The sequence below is a fragment of the Salvelinus namaycush genome, chromosome 33 (genome assembly GCF_016432855.1).
Source record: "Salvelinus namaycush isolate Seneca chromosome 33, SaNama_1.0, whole genome shotgun sequence".
Taxonomy (NCBI): Eukaryota; Metazoa; Chordata; class Actinopteri; order Salmoniformes; family Salmonidae; genus Salvelinus; species Salvelinus namaycush.
In genome coordinates, this window is record NC_052339.1 from 27,140,291 (window position 1) to 27,160,434 (window position 20,144).

The 20,144-nt window shown below is 42.7% G+C and overlaps 2 protein-coding genes across 2 annotated transcripts in view; both read left to right on the top strand.

Moving 5' to 3' along the window:
* Positions 1–13,092, top strand: part of LOC120027891 (band 4.1-like protein 3) — a 29,754-nt gene extending 16,662 nt beyond the window's left edge. The window contains exons 4-9 of the mRNA XM_038972988.1: positions 276–422; positions 2,955–3,074; positions 3,317–3,409; positions 5,676–5,756; positions 8,060–8,176; positions 12,076–13,092. Coding sequence (XP_038828916.1) covers positions 276–422; positions 2,955–3,074; positions 3,317–3,409; positions 5,676–5,756; positions 8,060–8,170 — 552 coding nt within the window. The 3' untranslated portion in view covers positions 8,171–8,176; positions 12,076–13,092. The remainder of the gene's footprint in view (positions 1–275; positions 423–2,954; positions 3,075–3,316; positions 3,410–5,675; positions 5,757–8,059; positions 8,177–12,075) is intronic.
* A 2,487-nt stretch (positions 13,093–15,579) lies between these two features.
* LOC120027766 (zinc finger and BTB domain-containing protein 14-like) lies at positions 15,580–18,891 on the top strand. The gene is made up of 2 exons (XM_038972786.1): positions 15,580–15,736; positions 16,979–18,891. Exons 1-2 carry the CDS (start codon positions 15,595–15,597, stop codon positions 18,328–18,330), a joined length of 1,494 nt encoding a protein of 497 aa, XP_038828714.1. The 5' UTR covers positions 15,580–15,594; the 3' UTR covers positions 18,331–18,891.
* The last annotated feature ends 1,253 nt before the right edge of the window (positions 18,892–20,144 follow it).

Here is a 20,144-nt window from a genome sequence, read left to right on the forward strand (position 1 = left end):
TGGCCTCCCTAATCTAAGCCATCTAACAACGGTAAAAACTCCAATAACTTTTGAATGGATTATGATAGAGACATGAGGTTTGGACCATTGGTTTTTCTTAGAGGACTATCTGCACAAATAATATTAGTTTACTCATTGGTCAAAAGATGTGTTTTTGATTGGACACCCTACAGATTCATGCTATTTTTTCATCTGCTTCCATACTACTGTAGATTCAATCCATATTGAAGGTTCAAGAAGACTGTTGGTGATGTCTTGTTTGTTTCCTTTGTTAGACAACAGAGAAGGTGGAGCGGATCGTGCTGCAGACAGAGGTGGTATCATCCCAACAAGAAAAAGACCAGGACCAGCCTGAGCTGAAGTCGGCACAGCCAGAACAGCCTGACAACTTGGAGAACCAGGCAGAGCATCAGACTGAGCAGGTAGAGACAGACTCACTGGAAGGGATAGAGGACGATAGGCCTCAGTCCATGCTGGGGTTTACAGGGCTGAGTATGCATGATGACCACTCTGACGACTCAGACACGCCAAGCGAGGCAAGTGACACTAGTGACGCCGCTAGCGTAGCCTCGGCGGGGCCGGCCCTGACTGCCGCAGCCAAGGCTGCCGTGGACAAGGCTATAGGGGCGGCGGTGAAGCAGGCGGAGGCCGAGGAGAAAACTCCAGCCCCAGGCTCGGGTGGAAACCTAGGCCTTGGGCTGGACAGTCAGTCAGAGGGAGAGGAGTCAGCAGGGTCAGTCTCAGAGGAGGAAGCGGAGAAGGAGAACAGCCAAGACTGGAGAGGGTGCTTCGTGCCCCCCTCCCCCGTGCACCCCTCTCCTATTGGAGCGTCCTGGCAGAGTCTCAGTGGGGAGGTAGCTGCTGCAAGGGCTCACTCGGAGGTAACACCCCAAAAGAGCCCCAAAATGTTCCCTAGTTGCCCCATTGACCTGTAGTACCTCTCCATAAGTGCCCCCCTAAACTATCCTTAACTGTCCTACCCACTTGTCTACAATAGCACTGGAAAAGCTACTCCTGTCTCATATTCCTTTTTGCCCATGCTATTTAGAAAGTGCTCAATCTGTTGCAGTCTTGCCTTCCCATTCCCCTGTAATATCACTGGAAAGATTCTCCCCAAATGATCCCAATCTTGGCCTCCCATTAGCTAGTAGTGCCAATAAGCAGGAAGCACGCAATTTATCCCAATCTTGGTCGTATTACCACAGAATCAGCTACCCAACTCCCCCAGTCCTGACCCTCCTCTTTGCCAATAGTAGCAGTCAGCCAGCCTGTGCTGCTGTGTGTTCAGTGATGTGCAGGTGGGAGACTGTCCTTTTCCCTGTTTCCTGTCCCTGTTTCTGCCCACTGGGTTTTCTATTGGAAAGCATTACCATGGCCAGGCAGGCTGTACATACTGTATGCTACTGTATCTATCAGCCAGGGAGGTATTGAAAACGGTTGAAGATTGCATAGAGGGACTTCTTGCGTGTGTGATTGTGTGTATGCAGGCCTGTGTTTGTTCTTACAGCGCCACTATAAACGCTATAATATTTTCGAGCTGCACATATACACACAGTATCATAGTGGAAACAGTTTATTTCTTCCTGACTTGTTGTTGCTCTATTTCCTCAATGTTCAGATACACTGAGTATCTTAAAACATTAAGAACACCTTCCTAATATTCAGTTGCTAGACGGCTTAAAAATGTTTCTTTAACCCGTCTCCTCCCCTTCATCTACACTGAAGTGGATTTAACAAGTGACATCAATAAGGGATCATATCTTTCACCTGGAATCATCTGGTCCGTCTATGTCATGGAAAGAGCAGCTGTTCTTCATGTTTTACTCAGTGTAGATTACCTTTGTGGCAATCATGAGCAGCAATGAATTAGAATGTTTTATGGACACACGTCTATGAGAAGCACAGATTGAATAGATAGCGGTCTGTTGCAGGATTATTGTCTATCGGTCCACAGACGTTTTCAATTATGTGAACCGTTTCAGTTTATAAATACAATCCTGCCAGGTAGACCCATTTGGCTTTCTCCTAAATGAATTAATATGCTTCCACAATCCCACATAAGACTTACTCTGTGGTGAACTGTGATGAATTCTTAGTGAATGGTCCAGGATGATGCACTAAGTGTCGTAGCCCCTTCCATCATAATTTAAAAAAATGACTATTTATTTTATAACAACATCTCTGCTATTTGCTTTCGGGATTTTATGTTATCATTTTGATTTGATTCATTTTGATAATTGTATAAATATTCTATCAGAGAGAGGATGGTCCTCATGAACAGCCAGTCCTTCAGAACTTTCCCTTTCCTCTTTCTATGACCTTTCAATTCATTCATTAATTGCTTGTGTGTCCTGTAGACAGACGGTGACAATGTAATTGTGTGTGAGCATGCAAACGTGATTGCCTGTGTGTGTATAAATAAATATAAGGGTGAAATCTTATTTTCTGCCCCATTTTCATTTCTCTCTCTCTCTCTCTCTCTCTCTCTCTCTCTCTCTCTCTCTCTCTCTCTCTCTCTCTCTCTCTCTATCCATATCTCTTTCTCTCCCCCGCTCTCTCTATCCCTCTTTCTCCATCCCTGTCTTTATTTCTCTCTCTATCCCTCTCTATCTCTCTTTATTTCTCTGTTTCTATCTCTCTCCCTCTCTCTATCCCTCTCACTCTCTCTCTATATCCCTCTCCCTCTATTTCTCTCACTCTATCCCCCCTCTCTCACTCTCTCTTTCTCTCTCTCTCTCTCTCTCTCTCTCTCTCACTCTCTCTCTCTCTCCCTCTATCCCTCTCTTTATTTCTCTCTCTCTATCCCTCCCTCTCTCTCTTTCTATCCTTCTCGCTCTCTCTCTCTATCCCTCTCCCTCTATTTCTCTCACTCTACCCCCCCCTCTCTCTCACACACTCTCTCTCTCTCTCTCACTCTCTCTCTCTCTATCCCTCTCTCTCTCTCTCTCTCTCAGTTGTCTGTGCTGGAGGCTCCAGAGGTCCTAACCTTCAACAGGGCAGACGTGGTGGATGTGACCCATGGGGTCCCTGTAATACACACGGAAATGAAAACTGTCACATACCAGTCACTAGAGGTAAAGGCCCTCTCGTCAGACTTATGTCTCATGCTCTATTCTGGATATTCTCATATACTTTTTGACCTGGGTAGTGTTCATTAGGGCACACAATGGAAAATGTTGTAAAACTCTAATTGCAACAAAAAACGTCCAAGTAGTTCCTCCTTGTTTCAATCTGTTTTACAACATTTGGTGCCTAAGGAATACGACCCTGTTCTTCCATCCAATTGAGATGATGAATTGTGTCTGTGTTGTTCCAGGCTGAAGCTGATCCCGAGGCGGGGGTGTTGATGAGTGCCCAGACCATCACCTCAGACACCACCAGCACCACCACAACCACACATATCACCAAGGTAGATACTACCTGACCTCAACTCAGAGGGGTGCCACTGTCATTCACCTCTGCTTTATCCATGAGTCCCTTTTGTGTCCCTTTGATATTTTAAGTTTAAATTGTGCACCAATTGTAACGAGTGCGCTGAGAGTCGGGAAGCAAGTTCAGGGAGTGAGTGTTTTAATAAATAAACAAAACAATAAACACGTAACACAAACAAACGCACCGACATGAAAACAGAGTCAATAACACCTGAGGAAAGAACCAATGGGAGTGACAGATATAGGGAAGATAATCAAGGAGGTGATGGAGTCCAGGTGAGGTGCGTGAGACGATGGTGACAGGTGTGCGGGATATTCAGCAGCCGGATGACCTAGAGGCTGGAGAGGGAGTATACGTGACAGTATCCCCTCCCCGACACTAGGCTCTAGCCGCAAGATGCCGTCAAAGATGACGAACCCGGGGATCAGGAGCGGACTGGTCACCCCTGCTGATGCGCGAGAACCTGTCACGCCAGCTGAGGCTCGGGAACCTGTCGAGTCAGCTGGGGCGCGGGAACCTGACAGATCGGTTGAGGCAGGGGAACCTGGCGATCCGGCGGAGGCATGAAAGCCCAACGAGCCGGCTGAGGCAGGGGAGCCTAGCGATCCGGCTGAGGCATGAAAGCCCAACGAGCCAGCTGAGGCAGGGGAGCCTAGCAATCCGGCTGAGGCATGAAAGCCCAACGAGCCAGCTGAGGCAGGGGAGCCTAGCGATCCGGCTGAGGCATGAAAGCCCAACGAGCCAGCTGAGGCAGGGGAGCCTGGCGATCCGGCTAAGGTATGAAAGCCCAACGAGACGGCTGAGGCAGGGGAGCCTGGCGATCCGGCTAAGGTATGAGAGCCTGATGAGCCGGCTGAGGCATGAGAGCCTGGCGATCTGGTTGAGGCATGAGAGCCTGTAGCAGTTCCCGGACCCAACGTCATTACTTTAACCCAAAAATAACATTAAAAAAACACTTGCTGTGCTTCCCTTAGATGAGGTGTTATTCTGTAACGAGTTCGCTGAGAGTCGGGAAGCAAGTTCAGGGTGTGAGTGTTTTAATAAATAAATTAAACACGTAACACAAACAACACACCGACATGAAAACAGAGTCAATAACACCTGAGGAAAGAACCAATGGGAGTGACAGATATAGGGAAGATAATCAAGGAGGTGATGGAGTCCAGGTGAGTGTCATGAGGCGCTGGTGCGCGAGACGATGATGACAGGTGTGCGGGATATTCAGCAGCCTGATGACCTGAGAGGGAGTATACGTGACACCAATATTGCATTTTAAAAGCCTGATATATTAAATGAAGTGCCTTTTAATATAGACCGCATAGACAAATAAATAAAACAGATTGTTTATATTAATAAATCCAGCATTTTGACATGTCCCTCCGTGCACCCTCTGTGACTTTTAGGAAGATTTTAACCCACTTAAACTCCAAAACTTCTCCAGGTTTTCACCATCATTGTAAAGCCCAAGTTATTTTATTTCTTTGACAAAGTCATTTCTAAAGATTATTATTTATTTAATGTGATTAGTGATTCATTTACGTCTGTCCCTCATTTTAAGGTCAACCCTGTTACGTGAACTGAACTCTCGTTTTAATAAGATGAAATTATTCCTTAAAAAAAAAAATACCTTGAACATCTAATAGTCCAATCATAGTGTAAAAGCAGGTGAGCTGGTTCTACTATGTTTGACATTTTCTGGTGTTTTGTGTTGGAAAACAAAGCAGTTTGAGCATTACACTTCAACCCTGTTACCAATAGATAGACAGGCATTTTATTAAAAAAATTACAATTTCCTTTTTTTTTGTGAAGCTTGCATTCAACAAGCTTTCATTCCCCCTGTCACAAGGGGATTTACGTCTGATTTAAAATGAAATTGTCAACACTGTTACTATATTTGGCACTTACTGTAGTCCATTTGTTTTTTTGTTTTTTAAATTATTAAATTGAACATGTTATCTTTATGACAGAATGTTAAAATTAAAATTCACCAAGTTCCACTACCCAAAAGGGACTAGTTTCGTGGAACGACCCAGTGGCATGGGTAGCATACTGTATGAGTGAATAGGGCGTGGATATGGATTCCACTGGTTTGTTAGTGGTGCATCATTTCACTATTAATTAGGTGGTTCCATTGGCTCAGTTGGTTTCAAGCTTGGTGCTTCCAATACTACAGCTGTGGGTTCCTTTAGGCTTTGTTGTTCCACGTCTGAAATATACCTCAAATTCAATGACATTTTTTCCAGACTGTGAAAGGAGGCATCTCGGAAACCAGGATCGAGAAGAGAATCGTAATCTCGGGTGATGCAGACATGGACCATGACGAGGTAAAAGGATATACTGTTTCTTCAGTCTTGCACTGTGTGTCCTCTAGCATGCATCCTAAGTATCCTTACAGCTACTAAATAGGCTTAGCTATTTTAACAAGACGATTGGTAACTGGAGACATTGCTGATGTCAAGATATTCGGTCCCCTACCCGACGAACAAACTGGTGGCAAAGAGATCATTATGCCGTCTTTTATGATGTCATGGTCCCGCTGTATACTAGTTGTAACAAGTTTTGTTATCGTCTTTTTAGTAACCAGAAAAAGACGTCTTTATCTGGTTGTAATGTGACCAGATAACAATATAAAGTATTTTCGATGATGTCTTAAAGTCGTTGTTCACACACACAGTGACGGAGGTGTTCTCACACACACAGTGACGGAGGTGTTCTCACACACACAGTGACGGAGGTGTTCACACACACAGTGACGGAGGTGTTCACACACACAGTGACGGAGGTGTTCTCACACACAGTGACGGAGGTTTTCACACACACAGTGACGGAGGTGTTCTCACACACAGTGACGGGGGTGTTCACACACACAGTGACGGAGGTGTTCACACACACAGTGACGGAGGTGTTCACACACACAGTGACGGAGGTGTTCTCACACACAGTGACGGGGGTGTTCACACACACAGTGACGGAGGTGTTCACACACACAGTGACGGGGGTGTTCACACACACAGTGACGGAGGTGTTCACACACACAGTGACGGAGGTGTTCACACACACAGTGACGGAGGTGTTCACACACACAGTGACGGAGGTGTTCACACACAGTGACGGAGGTGTTCACACACACAGTGACGGAGGTGTTCACACACACAGTGACGGAGGTGTTCACACACACAGTGACGGAGGTGTTCACACACACGGTGACGGAGGTGTTCTCACACACGGTGACGGGGGTGTTCACACACACGGTGACGGAGGTGTTCTCACTCACAGTGACGGAGGTGTTCTCACACACAGTGACGGAGGTGTTCTCACACACACAGTGACGGAGGTGTTCACACACACAGTGACGGAGGTGTTCACACACACAGTGACGGAGGTGTTCACACACACAGTGACGGAGGTGTTCACACACACAGTGACGGAGGTGTTCACACACACAGTGACGGAGGTGTTCTCACACACAGTGACGGGGGTGTTCACACACACAGTGACGGAGGTGTTCACACACACAGTGACGGGGGTGTTCACACACACAGTGACGGAGGTGTTCACACACACAGTGACAGAGGTGTTCACACACACAGTGACGGAGGTGTTCACACACACAGTGACGGAGGTGTTCACACACACAGTGACGGAGGTGTTCTCACACACAGTGACGGGGGTGTTCACACACACAGTGACGGAGGTGTTCACACACACAGTGACGGAGGTGTTCACACACACAGTGACGGAGGTGTTCTCACACACAGTGACGGGGGTGTTCACACACACGGTGACGGAGGTGTTCTCACTCACAGTGACGGAGGTGTTCACACACACAGTGACGGTGGTGTTCACACACACAGTGACGGAGGTGTTCACACACACGGTGACGGAGGTGTTCACACACACGGTGACGGAGGTGTTCACACACACGGTGACGGAGGTGTTCACACACACGGTGACGGAGGTGTTCTCACACACGGTGACGGGGGTGTTCTCACACACGGTGACGGAGGTGTTCTCACACACGGTGACGGAGGTGTTCGCACACACGGTGACGGAGGTGTTCACACACACAGTGACGGAGGTGTTCACACACACAGTGACGGGGGTGTTCTCACACACGGTGACGGGGGTGTTCTCACACACAGTGACGGAGGTGTTCACACACACAGTGACGGAGGTGTTCACACACACAGTGACGGAGGTGTTCACACACACAGTGACGGAGGTGTTCACACACACAGTGACGGAGGTATACCCAACCACACTGTGAAGGAGGTATCCCCAACCACACTGTGAAGGAGGTATACCCAACCACACTGTGAAGGAGGTATCCCCAACCACACTGTGAAGGAGGTATCCCCAACCACACTGTGAAGGAGGTATCCCCAACCACACTGTGAAGGAGGTATACCCAACCACACTGTCAAGGAGGTATCCCCAACCACACTGTCAAGGAGGTATACCCAACCACACAGTGAAGGAGGTATCCCCAACCACACTGTGAAGGAGGTATACCCAACCTCACTGTGACTAGTCCAGCCCTTGCCCTTGTGATTCTGATCATGCCCATTCCACCTTCCTCTCTGTTTCCCTCCATGGGGTGTTTGGCATAATGTCTGTCTGTCTGTAGGCCTTGGCTCAGGCCATAAAGGAGGCCAAAGAGCAGCACCCTGACATGTCAGTGACCAAAGTAGTGGTCCACAAAGAGACTGAGATCACGCCCGAGGAGGGCGAAGAGTGACCGCAGGTAAGGGGACCACGTCGGTCGGTCTGTGACGGCTGGGTCTGGCTGGCAGGACACTGACAAGTAACCCTCTCCATTCCCTCCACATCCATCCTCTGCTTCTTGTGCTGTCTACAGTCACCGGCTTCCCCATAGGGCTGCTCGATGCTCAGCTTGCTGTACTAACCTGGGGCTGCTTTCAGCTTTCCACAGTCCTCTCCCTCTCCACAGTCAACTATAGTATCATGATTCCTTCTGTGTGGATGGAGTCTCTCTCTCATATATATATACACATACTGTATGGAGTCTCTATATATACTGTATGGAGTCTCTCTCTATATATATACTGTATGGAGTCTCTCTATATATACTGTATGGCGTCTCTATATAAACTGTATGGAGTCTCTATATATACTGTATGGAGTCTCTATATTTACTGTATGGAGTCTCTGTATTTACTGTATGGAGTCTCTGTATTTACTGTATGGAGTGTCTATATATATACTGTATGGAGTCTCTATATACTGTATGGAGTCTATATATACTGTATGGAGTCTCTATATATACTGTATGGAGTCTCTATATTTACTGTATGGAGTCTCTGTATTTACTGTATGGAGTCTCTGTATTTACTGTATGGAGTGTCTATATATATACTGTATGGAGTCTCTGTATTTACTGTATGGAGTGTCTATATATATACTGTATGGAGTCTATATATACTGTATGGAGTCTCTGTATTTACTGTATGGAGTCTCTATATATTTACTGTATGGAGTCTCTATATACTGTATGGAGTCTATATATACTGTATGGAGTCTCTATATTTACTGTATGGAGTCTCTGTATTTACTGTATGGAGTCTCTGTATTTACTGTATGGACTGTCTATATATATACTGTATGGAGTCTATATTTACTGTATGGAGTCTCTCTATATACTGTATGGAGTTTATATATACTGTATGGAGTCTCTATATATAAACTGTATGGAGTCTCTATATATACTGTATGGAGTCTCTCTACATACTGTATGGAGTCTCTCTATATACTTTATGGAGTCTCTAGATATATACTGTATGGAGTGTATATATATACTGTATGGAGTCTCTATATAATGTATGGAGTCTCTCTATATAATGTATGGAATCTCTCTAAATACTGTATGGAGTCTCTCTATATACTGTATGGAGTCTCTCTATATTTACTGTATGGAGTCTCTATATTTACTGTATGGAGTCTCTCTATATATATACTGTATGGAGTCTCTCTATATATATACTGTATGGAGTCTCTCTATATTTACTGTATGGAGTCTCTATATTTACTGTATGGAGTCTCTCTATATATATACTGTATGGAGTCTCTCTATATTTACTGTATGGAGTCTCTATATATACTGTATGGAGTCTCTATATTTACTGTACGGAGTCTATATATATATTTACTGTATGGAGTCTCTATATACTGTATGGAGTCTCTCTATATATACTGTATGGAGTCACTATATATACTGTATGGAGTCTCTCTATATATATATACTGTATGGAGTCTCTATATATTGTATGGAGTCTCTCTATATACTGTATGGAGTCTCTATATACTGTATGGAGTCTCTCTATATACTGTATGGAGTCTCTCTATATACTGTATGGCGTCTCTATATACTGTATGGAGTCTCTCTATAGATATATACTGTATGGAGTCTCTCTATATACTGTATGGCGTCTCTATATACTGTATGGAGTCTCTCTCTATATATATATACTGTATGGAGTCTCTCTATATACTGTATGGAGTCTCTCTATATACTGTATGGAGTCTCTCTCTATATACTGTATGGAGTCTCTCTCTATATACTGTATGGAGTCTCTCTATATATACTGTATGGAGTCTCTATATATACTGTATGGAGTCTCTCTATATACTGTATGGAGTCTCTATATACTGTATGGAGTCTCTATATACTGTATGGAGTTTCTCTATATACTGTATGGAGTCTCTCTATATACTGTATGGAGTCTCTATATACTGTATGGAGTCTCTATATATACTGTATGGAGTCTCTATATACTGTATGGAGTCTCTCTATATACTGTATGGAGTCTCTATATACTGTATGGAGTCTCTATATATACTGTATGGAGTCTCTATATACTGTATGGAGTCTCTCTATATATACTGTATGATGTCTCTCTCAATATACTGTATGGAGTCTCTCTATATACTGTATGGAGTCTCTCTATATATACTGTATGGAGTCTCTATATACTGTATGGAGTCTCTCTATATACTGTATGGAGTCTCTCTATATATACTGTATGGAGTCTCTATATACTGTATGGAGTCTCTATATACTGTATGGAGTCTCTCTCTATATACTGTATGGAGTCTCTCTCTATATACTGTATGGAGTCTCTCTATATACTGTATGGAGTCTCTCTCTATATACTGTATGGAGTCTCTATATACTGTATGGAGTCTCTCTATATACTGTATGGAGTCTCTCTATATACTGTATGGAGTCTCTCTATATACTGTATGATGTCTCTCTCTATATACTGTATGGAGTCTCTATATACTGTATGGAGTCTCTCTATATACTGTATGGAGTCTCTATATACTGTATGGAGTCTCTCTATATACTGTATGGAGTCTCTATATATACTGTATGGAGTCTCTATATACTGTATGGAGTCTCTCTATATACTGTATGGAGTCTCTCTATATACTGTATGGAGTCTCTCTATAGCCTTCCATGGCTGGCTTCTGTGCCTGTGATGGCTGTTCTGGAAATGTTATTGGTGCTAATGTTTGCATTTCCTTTCAGCTTCTCATACCATTATTGACAATAAGCAATTCAAACGTTGTGTGTTTGCAATTCATTTTTTACTGTCTTGTCTAAATTTCAAGTTTGGTTTTGATTGTTGTCTATATAATTATCTGTGTTATCTCTGGTAGTGTTCAGAGTGTACTGGTTTTCACACTGCCAGTTTGTCTCATTCCTATCAAATGAGGGGTTACTTGATCAGTGTGTTTAACTACATTATATCATTATTTACCCTCTTTCTGGTTATTATGGCATAATGCTCAAGAGAGACACCAGTTTACATTTCTTATTGTCAAAGTTTCTGTATGCTGTAGTAGAGACATATTGCTTGGCAGGGGCTGTCTAGTCTATTAACCCTTTAAAATAAATGGTCATGTCTTAGCATGCAGCTTGTATGAATCTGTGTCTGATAAGTGTTGGTTTAGATGGAAAAGGTTCTTCTGCTGATAACAAACAAACCGTTGACTGCCATTCACACGACCTCTGGTATTCACACGACCTCTGGCATTCACACGACCTCTGGCATTCACACGACCTCTGGTATTCACACGACCTCTGGCATTCACACGACCTCTGGTATTCACACGACCTTTGCCATTCACACGACCTTTGCCATTCACACGACCTCTGACATTCACACGACCTCTGCCACTCACACGACCTCTGCCAGTCACACGACCTCTGCCATTCACACGACCTCTGCCATTCACACGACCTCTGATATTCACATGACCTCTGATATTCACACGACCTCTGATATTCACACGACCTCTGATATTCACACGACCTCTGCCATTCACACGACCTCTGCCAGTCACACGACCTCTGCCATTCACATGACCTCTGCCATTCACACGACCTCTGGCATTCACACGACCTCTGCCATTCACACGACCTCTGATATTCACATGACCTCTGATATTCACACGACCTCTCTCATGCTATTCTTCTTATCTTCAATCATAACAGCTACAATAACATAAAACATTTCCTTTTTTCCATCCTTCTGAAAAAGATGTACCTTCAACAAGAATGGGAGTGTTCATCTGTTTCATCTTAGCACGTGCTCTATAACGATACTCTCTCTCTTTCAGGAGTGACGGGTCACCGGGTTCACTAACGTTTCGGGAGCATTCTGTTAACGTTACTTCACGCTGTTCAGAGTAAGGGACGCAAGCAGGATAGTGGCGTTGCCGACGGACAGCACCCCACTGTAGCAGACACTAATACTGCATCCGACCACTACTAAACTAACCTCATCCACCCACACTCCCTCACTCACTCACCATCACTACTGGCAAACACAAACCTCCAAAGCTACCTTCATAGGAACATGTATATTGCATGAAAAGGGAACAATTCTGCATTTTTGTAAAAGAAAAAAAAAGATATATCAAAAGTTCTACATGTTTTGCTTGACCTGTAAACTCAGACTCAAAGGTTTAAGAATGTATGTGATGAGAGTTAAGATAGTATCGATCATTATGTTGTATTTATTATCAAACTGCTCACTTGGAAACATGTATAATAGTAGGCTATGATGGCACAATATTTATCCACGCAATAGATGTGGCATTCATCTTGTCATAAGTCCCCTTATTTATCCCAAATGCTGATTTTATCCAATTTTACATAGAGTATTCCCTTTAAAAAGACAACAATAATATCTATGGTACTGGTACATGCATTTGCTTAGTAGGTCATTCATCCTCAAAGATGATTTTGTTGTTTTTACTTTAATTGTAAATATGCTTATTTGGTTTTCATTAATTACAAGGTGAGGATGAGGATGATGAGGCAAAATATTGTAGAAGTGTTAGTTAGCAGGAAAAGTTAAACAGACTCCATTACTGTGACCTCTGAGGTGATTAAGAAACCCCTTATAATACAGTATTTGTCTTTACACTGTTGATTGTACTTTCTTGTTGGCTTGTATCTGAAATTATACCCTATTCCATATGGGCTCTGGTCATAAGTAGTGTACTATATAGGGAATATGATGCAATTTTAGATACATAATTGTTAAAACACATTCTTAAAGGAAAATTCCACCCAAAAACAATATTTTGGTATTTGTTTCATTAGTCCATTGTTAACACAGTCCCAACATGTTTTGCTTGTCAACAATCAAGTTTTCAAGATATGTAACTTTGAAAATACAGAAATCATCCCTGTATGATACATTTTGCATCCTATGATGCTGCGTTTTGCGTCATATGATGCATCATACAGGGATGATTTCTGTATTTTTAAAGTTACATATCTTGAAAACTTGATTGCTGACAAGCAAAACATTTTGGGACTATGTCAACATATGGGGGGGTGGCATTTTCCTTTAAGTCCTACCCAGAATCCTCCTCATCCCTGTGTGGCACATCCAAGCCTTAAAACTGTGCAGAATGGACAGACAACAACCTCAAGTACAAGTCTGCAGTGTGTGTTTGTGTGCTTGGTTTCTCCCACACAGAGGCATCATGCCCATCGAACCTGAGTTGGCACCATCGGGTGGCACATGCCCCCCTCAATATCATCCACTGGGATGAGAATACATAATTAGCAGTGTCTTATAGAATGAATATTAAGACATTATGGAGTCATCAGTGACCCCTCAGAGATATTGGGATCATGATGCCTCTGATCCCACCCCTTCAAATCATCAGCTGTAAAAACCATCCTTGTTGAATGTGTTTCCCACAAGATAAATAAATGGATAAATACATATTGTTGGATCTATTTTTTTTTTTTTTTTTTTGTCAATCGCTGAAAATGTATTGGTGGTTGTGCTCTCATAAACTCATGGCCGTAACTCTACAGTGAAGCCATTTACAGTATCACAACCAGTTCAGAGTGACACGAGCCCACTGCTCTTCTCTTCTTCTAACAAGCTACGAGTTATTTAACGAAAGGAACACCATTAGAAGGAAAGGCGTGACAAAATGGCTGATTGTACTTTCACCGAACACAAGTGCAGAGTCCGGTTACAGTCATGTGTTGCAAGTTAAGGTGTAAATCACTTTGGTTGTGTGTGACAGACTAGTAATGTTCCTAACCAAGCCAAATGTCCATCAACAAGACAGTTACTTTGAATGACTCATTTGAGAAGCAGTGTTTGGTGGGAAACTGAAATGTAATATGATAATTCAGTTCCACAACAGTATTGTCTAGAGGGACCTAACCAGTCAGAAACTAGAAGCATCTCGAAGTAGGAGTGCTACCTATCCAGGATCAGCCAGACTGCTTTGTGATCACCCTGCTCAAAGGATGCTGGAAGCTTATAGCTGTTTGTCGCAAAATTAGCCTTTTGAACCATAGATGTGTTGGAGTGTACAGTGTATATCTACTGTATAGTTCTCTCAGCCCAGTTAATTAAGTGTTTTTGCTGAAGTTATACATTATATAGAAATGTTCCAAATGTGTCTTCAGCTTTGCAAAATTGTTTTTCGTATTTTAAACGAATCATTAGGCAAAGGCAAAGTTGTTGACTACCCAGTAGCCACAATGTATTTTCAATTACAGATTTGACCTTTCAGAGCATATTGAATCTGGCTTTGCTCTAATTCAGAGTGCAACTACACCAATGGAACATGAAGTCAACTGTGAAGGCACAGCTGCTCTGGCATGAAGCAGATGGGGCCATAGTGCCCATTGCTAATGGCTGTATAAGCATCATGTTCATTATTCTAACTCTGAACACAAACCATAACAAATATCTATTGATGGTGCAATCCAAACCTTCAAGAGATGTGCAGCACATTGTTAAATAACCATATTACATTTACAGAAATATTAAATTGACATCTCTGGGATATAAAACAGGGAATCATTATGCAAGGTGGCATCTCCAATTAGCATTAATTATTGCATTGCAGTAGAGACTGAAAGAAAATTGCTTTAATGTAATTTGGGCATATACATTTAGAATACCAATAGAATACCGCTAAAGGGAACCATGACATCAGTAATAGCCGATATCCATCATCCCATTACAATTGAGGACCATAAGAAAATGGAAATGAGCCTAATAAATCCATTTAGGGCTACATTCCTTGTAAAAAAAAAAATTCTCGATATGGATTATTAACTATTCAAACGGTGTTGTAAAATCAATATTTGATGGGATATTTCATCAAATTATTATCGGTGGGCCATGTCAAACGCTCCAGTTTGACACTCCGTGCCGAACTTGCACACCTGTAGGCTCTGTGGGTGACAAGTGGCTAAAATTATTGAGGGTCAGTGCTATCAGAGATCCTTGGGACGTCCCTACCCTAAACCCTAACCATAATCTTTATCTAGCCCTAACCTTGAACCTTACCTTAACCATTTTAAATGTGAACTTCAATGGGGGTAGGGATGTACCAAGGACTCTGGATTGCACGGACTAATTATTGAATCTGTATCATCTCGATAAAAAGCGCACTCGCTTCCCGCTCGTGACAGTAGCTTTCGCGCCCCAAATCTACTCCCGTTTTCCTTCTAGGTTCGCGCTCCAGAGACTTCTTATCAGTAATTTGCGTAAGCACAGTGTGGTTTCTGCTTTTTGTGTTGTATTTACGCTTTGAGCATAGGCGGAAACATTTACAATTGACGTACGTACGCGCATAGTCACTTGCATGCTGCAGTTCCGTGCTGGCGCAGCGCGTCCTTCCGCTTATGCTCGTCCTCAGGCCAACAACACACAAAGTGTATTATTCCCTTTTGACTGCTTGACATTTATCGGAGACTTTCTCAAGGGGACGACATATTGTACTACAGGTAAGAAACGTATTTTTTTTAGCTAATCAGATCGATTTCCAAAATATTGCATAATGTTTAACCAAGATGCCTGCGCGCTCACGGTTTCAGCAAAAGCTCGAGTTCGTCATTTCAGGAGAGTTCATGGCTGCTCGGGCATTTTCCATGTTAGTGTTACGGGCGCTTCCTCGCGTGCTTGTGGCTAGTCGGATACACAACCCTTTTCTCCCCACCGTTCAGAATGAGACCGATTGTTGTGTTGTCATCGACATAAATTACGATTTTACAACCAAAAGCAGCATCGTATTCATGTTCTGTTGAAAACAATACGTATATAAGCATAGGTGGATGCAAACTATAGCTAGCTAAAGGTTAGCAAAATAGGCTAGCTAACGTTAGCCAGTTAACGTTAGTTACACTCCCCCAAATCTAAAGCTATATTGCTAGCTTTTCCAATGGGTTTACTGTATGCATACACATTACATTGCCAATGAATTGGCTATACGACATTGAGATGTATTGCTATGCAAGCATACATTCATAATGTGGCCAATTTAACATGTGCAACGTTATATAATTTATGATTTTCTGGGTTGAAAATTATCAAAGTCTAAGACATTCAATTGATGGGCGATTGTATCTGCCTAGATTGAATGTACTAAAATCATTTGGCCACCACAAACCTTGATTTATTGATTATATTTCGTTATAAAAAAAAACATGAAATGAAATTATTCAACAATGTGTCTATTTCCCTCTGGTCATGTGATCCATGTCGGGAGGGGATGGTAAACTAGTTATCTAAATAATCAAATCAAATGTTATTGGTCACGTACACATGTTTTGCAGGTGCAGGGAAATGTTTCTATTTCTAGCTCCAACAGTCTAGTAATACCTAACAATACATACAAATCCTAAAAATAAATACATATCATTGCAAGTGATTGCATATAGGCTACTCTCATAGTAACGATTTCCTATCCACATAGATTACTACATGTATTAGGTTGATATGGTAATAAATGATAACACAAAACATAGCTTTTTAAGTCAGCCCATTATTCTGCCCCACAACAGCCATTATGGTGTCATCCAGAGAAACATCATATATCGGGCCATGACACACACAGTGAAGCAGCTAATCATTCGCAATGTGGTTAACGTTTTAGGATATTATGACCAGATTGCTTTCGGCTTATTTCCCAATGGTTCAGAGTGAAATGTATCCACAGACATGTAACAACGTTCTTTCTATTGTTCCAGAATATCAATCCAAGATGTCAGAGACCGTGAAGTACATGGATGATGAACACAAGACCATCTTCCTGAAGATACTGAATGAGCAACGGTTGGAGGGTGAACACTGTGACATCGCGGTGGTGGTTGAAGATGTGAAGTTCAGGGCGCACCGCTGTGTGCTGGCAGCGTGTAGCAACTACTTCAAAAAGCTGTTCAAGAAGCATGAAGTCGACAACTCCTCAGTCATAGAAATCGACTTCATCCGCTCAGACATCTTCGAGGAGGTGTTGAACTACATGTACACGGCCAAGATTTCTGTGAAGATAAAGGATGTGAATTTGATGATTTCTTCAGGCCAGATACTCGGAATCCGTTTTCTGGACAAACTCTGTTCACAGAAGCGTGACATGTCCATTGAAGAAAGGAACGGCCAAAATGACAAACCCTTTCCCTGTGATATTCTCAAAATGGCTCTCCCTACTGATGACCCTACATTGGGCCAGGAAAACGACTTGCAGGTGCTAGGTGATCATGACGACACTCCTACTGACGACCTTGTGGAAGAGCCAATGACCAATCACGACTTGGACAAATCGCCCAACACGGCGTTGAGAGTAACGGAGGCCATTCTCAAAGAATGGCCTCCTGCCACTGAGGACGTGCACAAGGTGAGCTGTTACAACCAGGACGTGGAACCCATGGACACGGAGCAAAAAGACCTGGCAGGTCACACCACAACAACCTTAGCGTTTGCTGACAGCATCGGTGAGGTGAAGGACGAGCAGCCCCCCGGTTGGACCACAGCCACGACGGACATGAAGTTCGAGTACCTCCTCTACGGCCAACGGGAACAGCTCGCCTGCCAGATCTGTGGAAAGACCTTCATCGACGAGAACCGTTTGAGGAAACACGAAAAGCTGCACTCGGCCGAACGTCCGTTCATCTGTGAAATCTGCAGCAAAGCCTTCACTACCCAGGCTCACCTGAAGGAGCATCTGAAGATCCACACAGGCTTCAAGCCCTACCGCTGCGACGTGTGTGGCAAGTCCTTCATCCGAGCGCCTGACCTCAAGAAGCACGAGCGGGTCCACAGCAACGAGCGTCCCTTCGGCTGCCAGATGTGCGACAAGGCCTTCAAGCACAAGTCCCACCTGAAGGACCACGAGAGGCGCCACAGGGGCGAGAAGCCTTTCGTCTGCGGCTCGTGCACCAAGGCCTTTGCTAAAGCCTCAGACCTAAAGAGACATGAAAACAACATGCACAGCGAGAGGAAGCAGATGGCGCCCAGCGCTCTGCAGACCGAAACAGAACAGCTGCAGGCAGCAGCCATGGCCGCCGAGGCCGAGCAACAACTGGACTCCATAGCATGCTCATAGCACACAACGTTGTGTAACATTACCTTACTTGTCATGGACATCTTGAGAACAATCTGAGTTTTTTGATGCTGTTTAATTTTGTATTTTGGGAGGCCGACAAACTCCAATAATCAGATAGATTTGATGTTGATCATTTTTCTCGAGAACATAGTGAAATAAGATAGGATTTGACTGCATTCATTTATTTTTTGATTTATTTCACGTGTTTTAGGCTTTCTTGCACTTGATTATATTGTAATGGTTAAATCATTTTTGGGGGTATTAATTAAAATATGTTTGTGTAAATGTTATGGCAGCGTTATGGATATAAATGCTATGACTACTGCCTCTACTCGGTTTTGGTTGTCAATATATTAGTGCTGTTATACAGTACTGGTTTTATCAAGAAAAACTGGAAATTAAATGTTTGATTTGTAAAAATTGATGGAAAAAATTGTTATAAACCACAACGTTTTTGATGGTTAACTATTCCACAGCATCACATACACAAGTCTTACTGTAATTTACATCAAAATATGTGTTGCTTTAATAAACATGGTAGCCTCAACTGCCAACAAGTCATTAATCTATTGTCTTTTTCATTATTTTTGGAAATACATTATAGCTTTAATTTGTGTAGACTAGCCTATGTTTGCAAGGATTGACATGTCAAAAAAAGATATATAGTGTTGGGAAGTAGTGAACTACATGTTGTTCAACTAGTCATTTAACTAAATTTTACAGTAGCTTTTTGGTTGTTGAACTAATAAAAATCGAGGTTGGGTTTTCAGTAGTTAATTTATTTTTTGCTAGAACTATACATTACTGTTTTACCATGTAGCGGTGTAGCTAACTACTGGGAATACACACTACTGTTTTACCATGTAGTGGTGTAGCGAACTACTGGAACTACACACTACTGTTTTACCATATAGCAGTGTTCCTAATTACTGGAACTACACACTACTGTTTTACCATGTAGCGGTGTAGCTAACTACTGGAACTACACACTACTGTTTTACCATGTAGCGGTGTAGCTAACTACTGGAACGACACACTACTGGTTTACCATGTAGCAGTGTAGCTAACTACTGGATCTACACACTACTGTTTTACCATGTAGCGGTGTAGCTAACTACTAGAACTATACACTACTGTTTTACCATGTAGCGGTGTTGCTAACTACTGGAACTACACACTACTGTTTTACCATGTAGCGGTGTAGCTAACTACTGGAACTACACACTACTGTTTTACCATGTAGCGTTGTAGCTAACTACTAGAACTATACACTACTGTTTTACCATGTAGCGGTGTAGCTAACTACTAGAACTATACACTACTGTTTTACCATGTAGCGGTGTTGCTAACTACTGGAACTACACACTACTGTTTTACCATATAGCAGTGTTGCTAACTACTGGAACTACACACTACTGTTTTACCATGTAGCGTTGTAGCTAACTACTGGGAATAGACACTACTGTTTTACCATGTAGTGGTGTAGCTAACTACTGGAACTACACACTACTTTTTTTGCTAAAATAAAATATGGGGGAAGTAGGCAAGAATTTCCTTTATTTTTCAGCATCAGACCTGCCTAATTCTCCCTTGAAACAGTTTTTGTTTTTAATAGGCTAAACGACACATTCTGTTAACAACAACATCTGAATCCAGAGTGATCTTTTCTTGCAATTTGTAGTCTATGACTTGAGATTTAGATATGCTAATTCATCACTAAGTAGTTTGGACTTTAGTAACTTTAGTTAACTATATTTTATTTATTTTCAGAGTAGCTTCCCCAACACCACTATTAAAGCAGTGGTGTAAAGTAC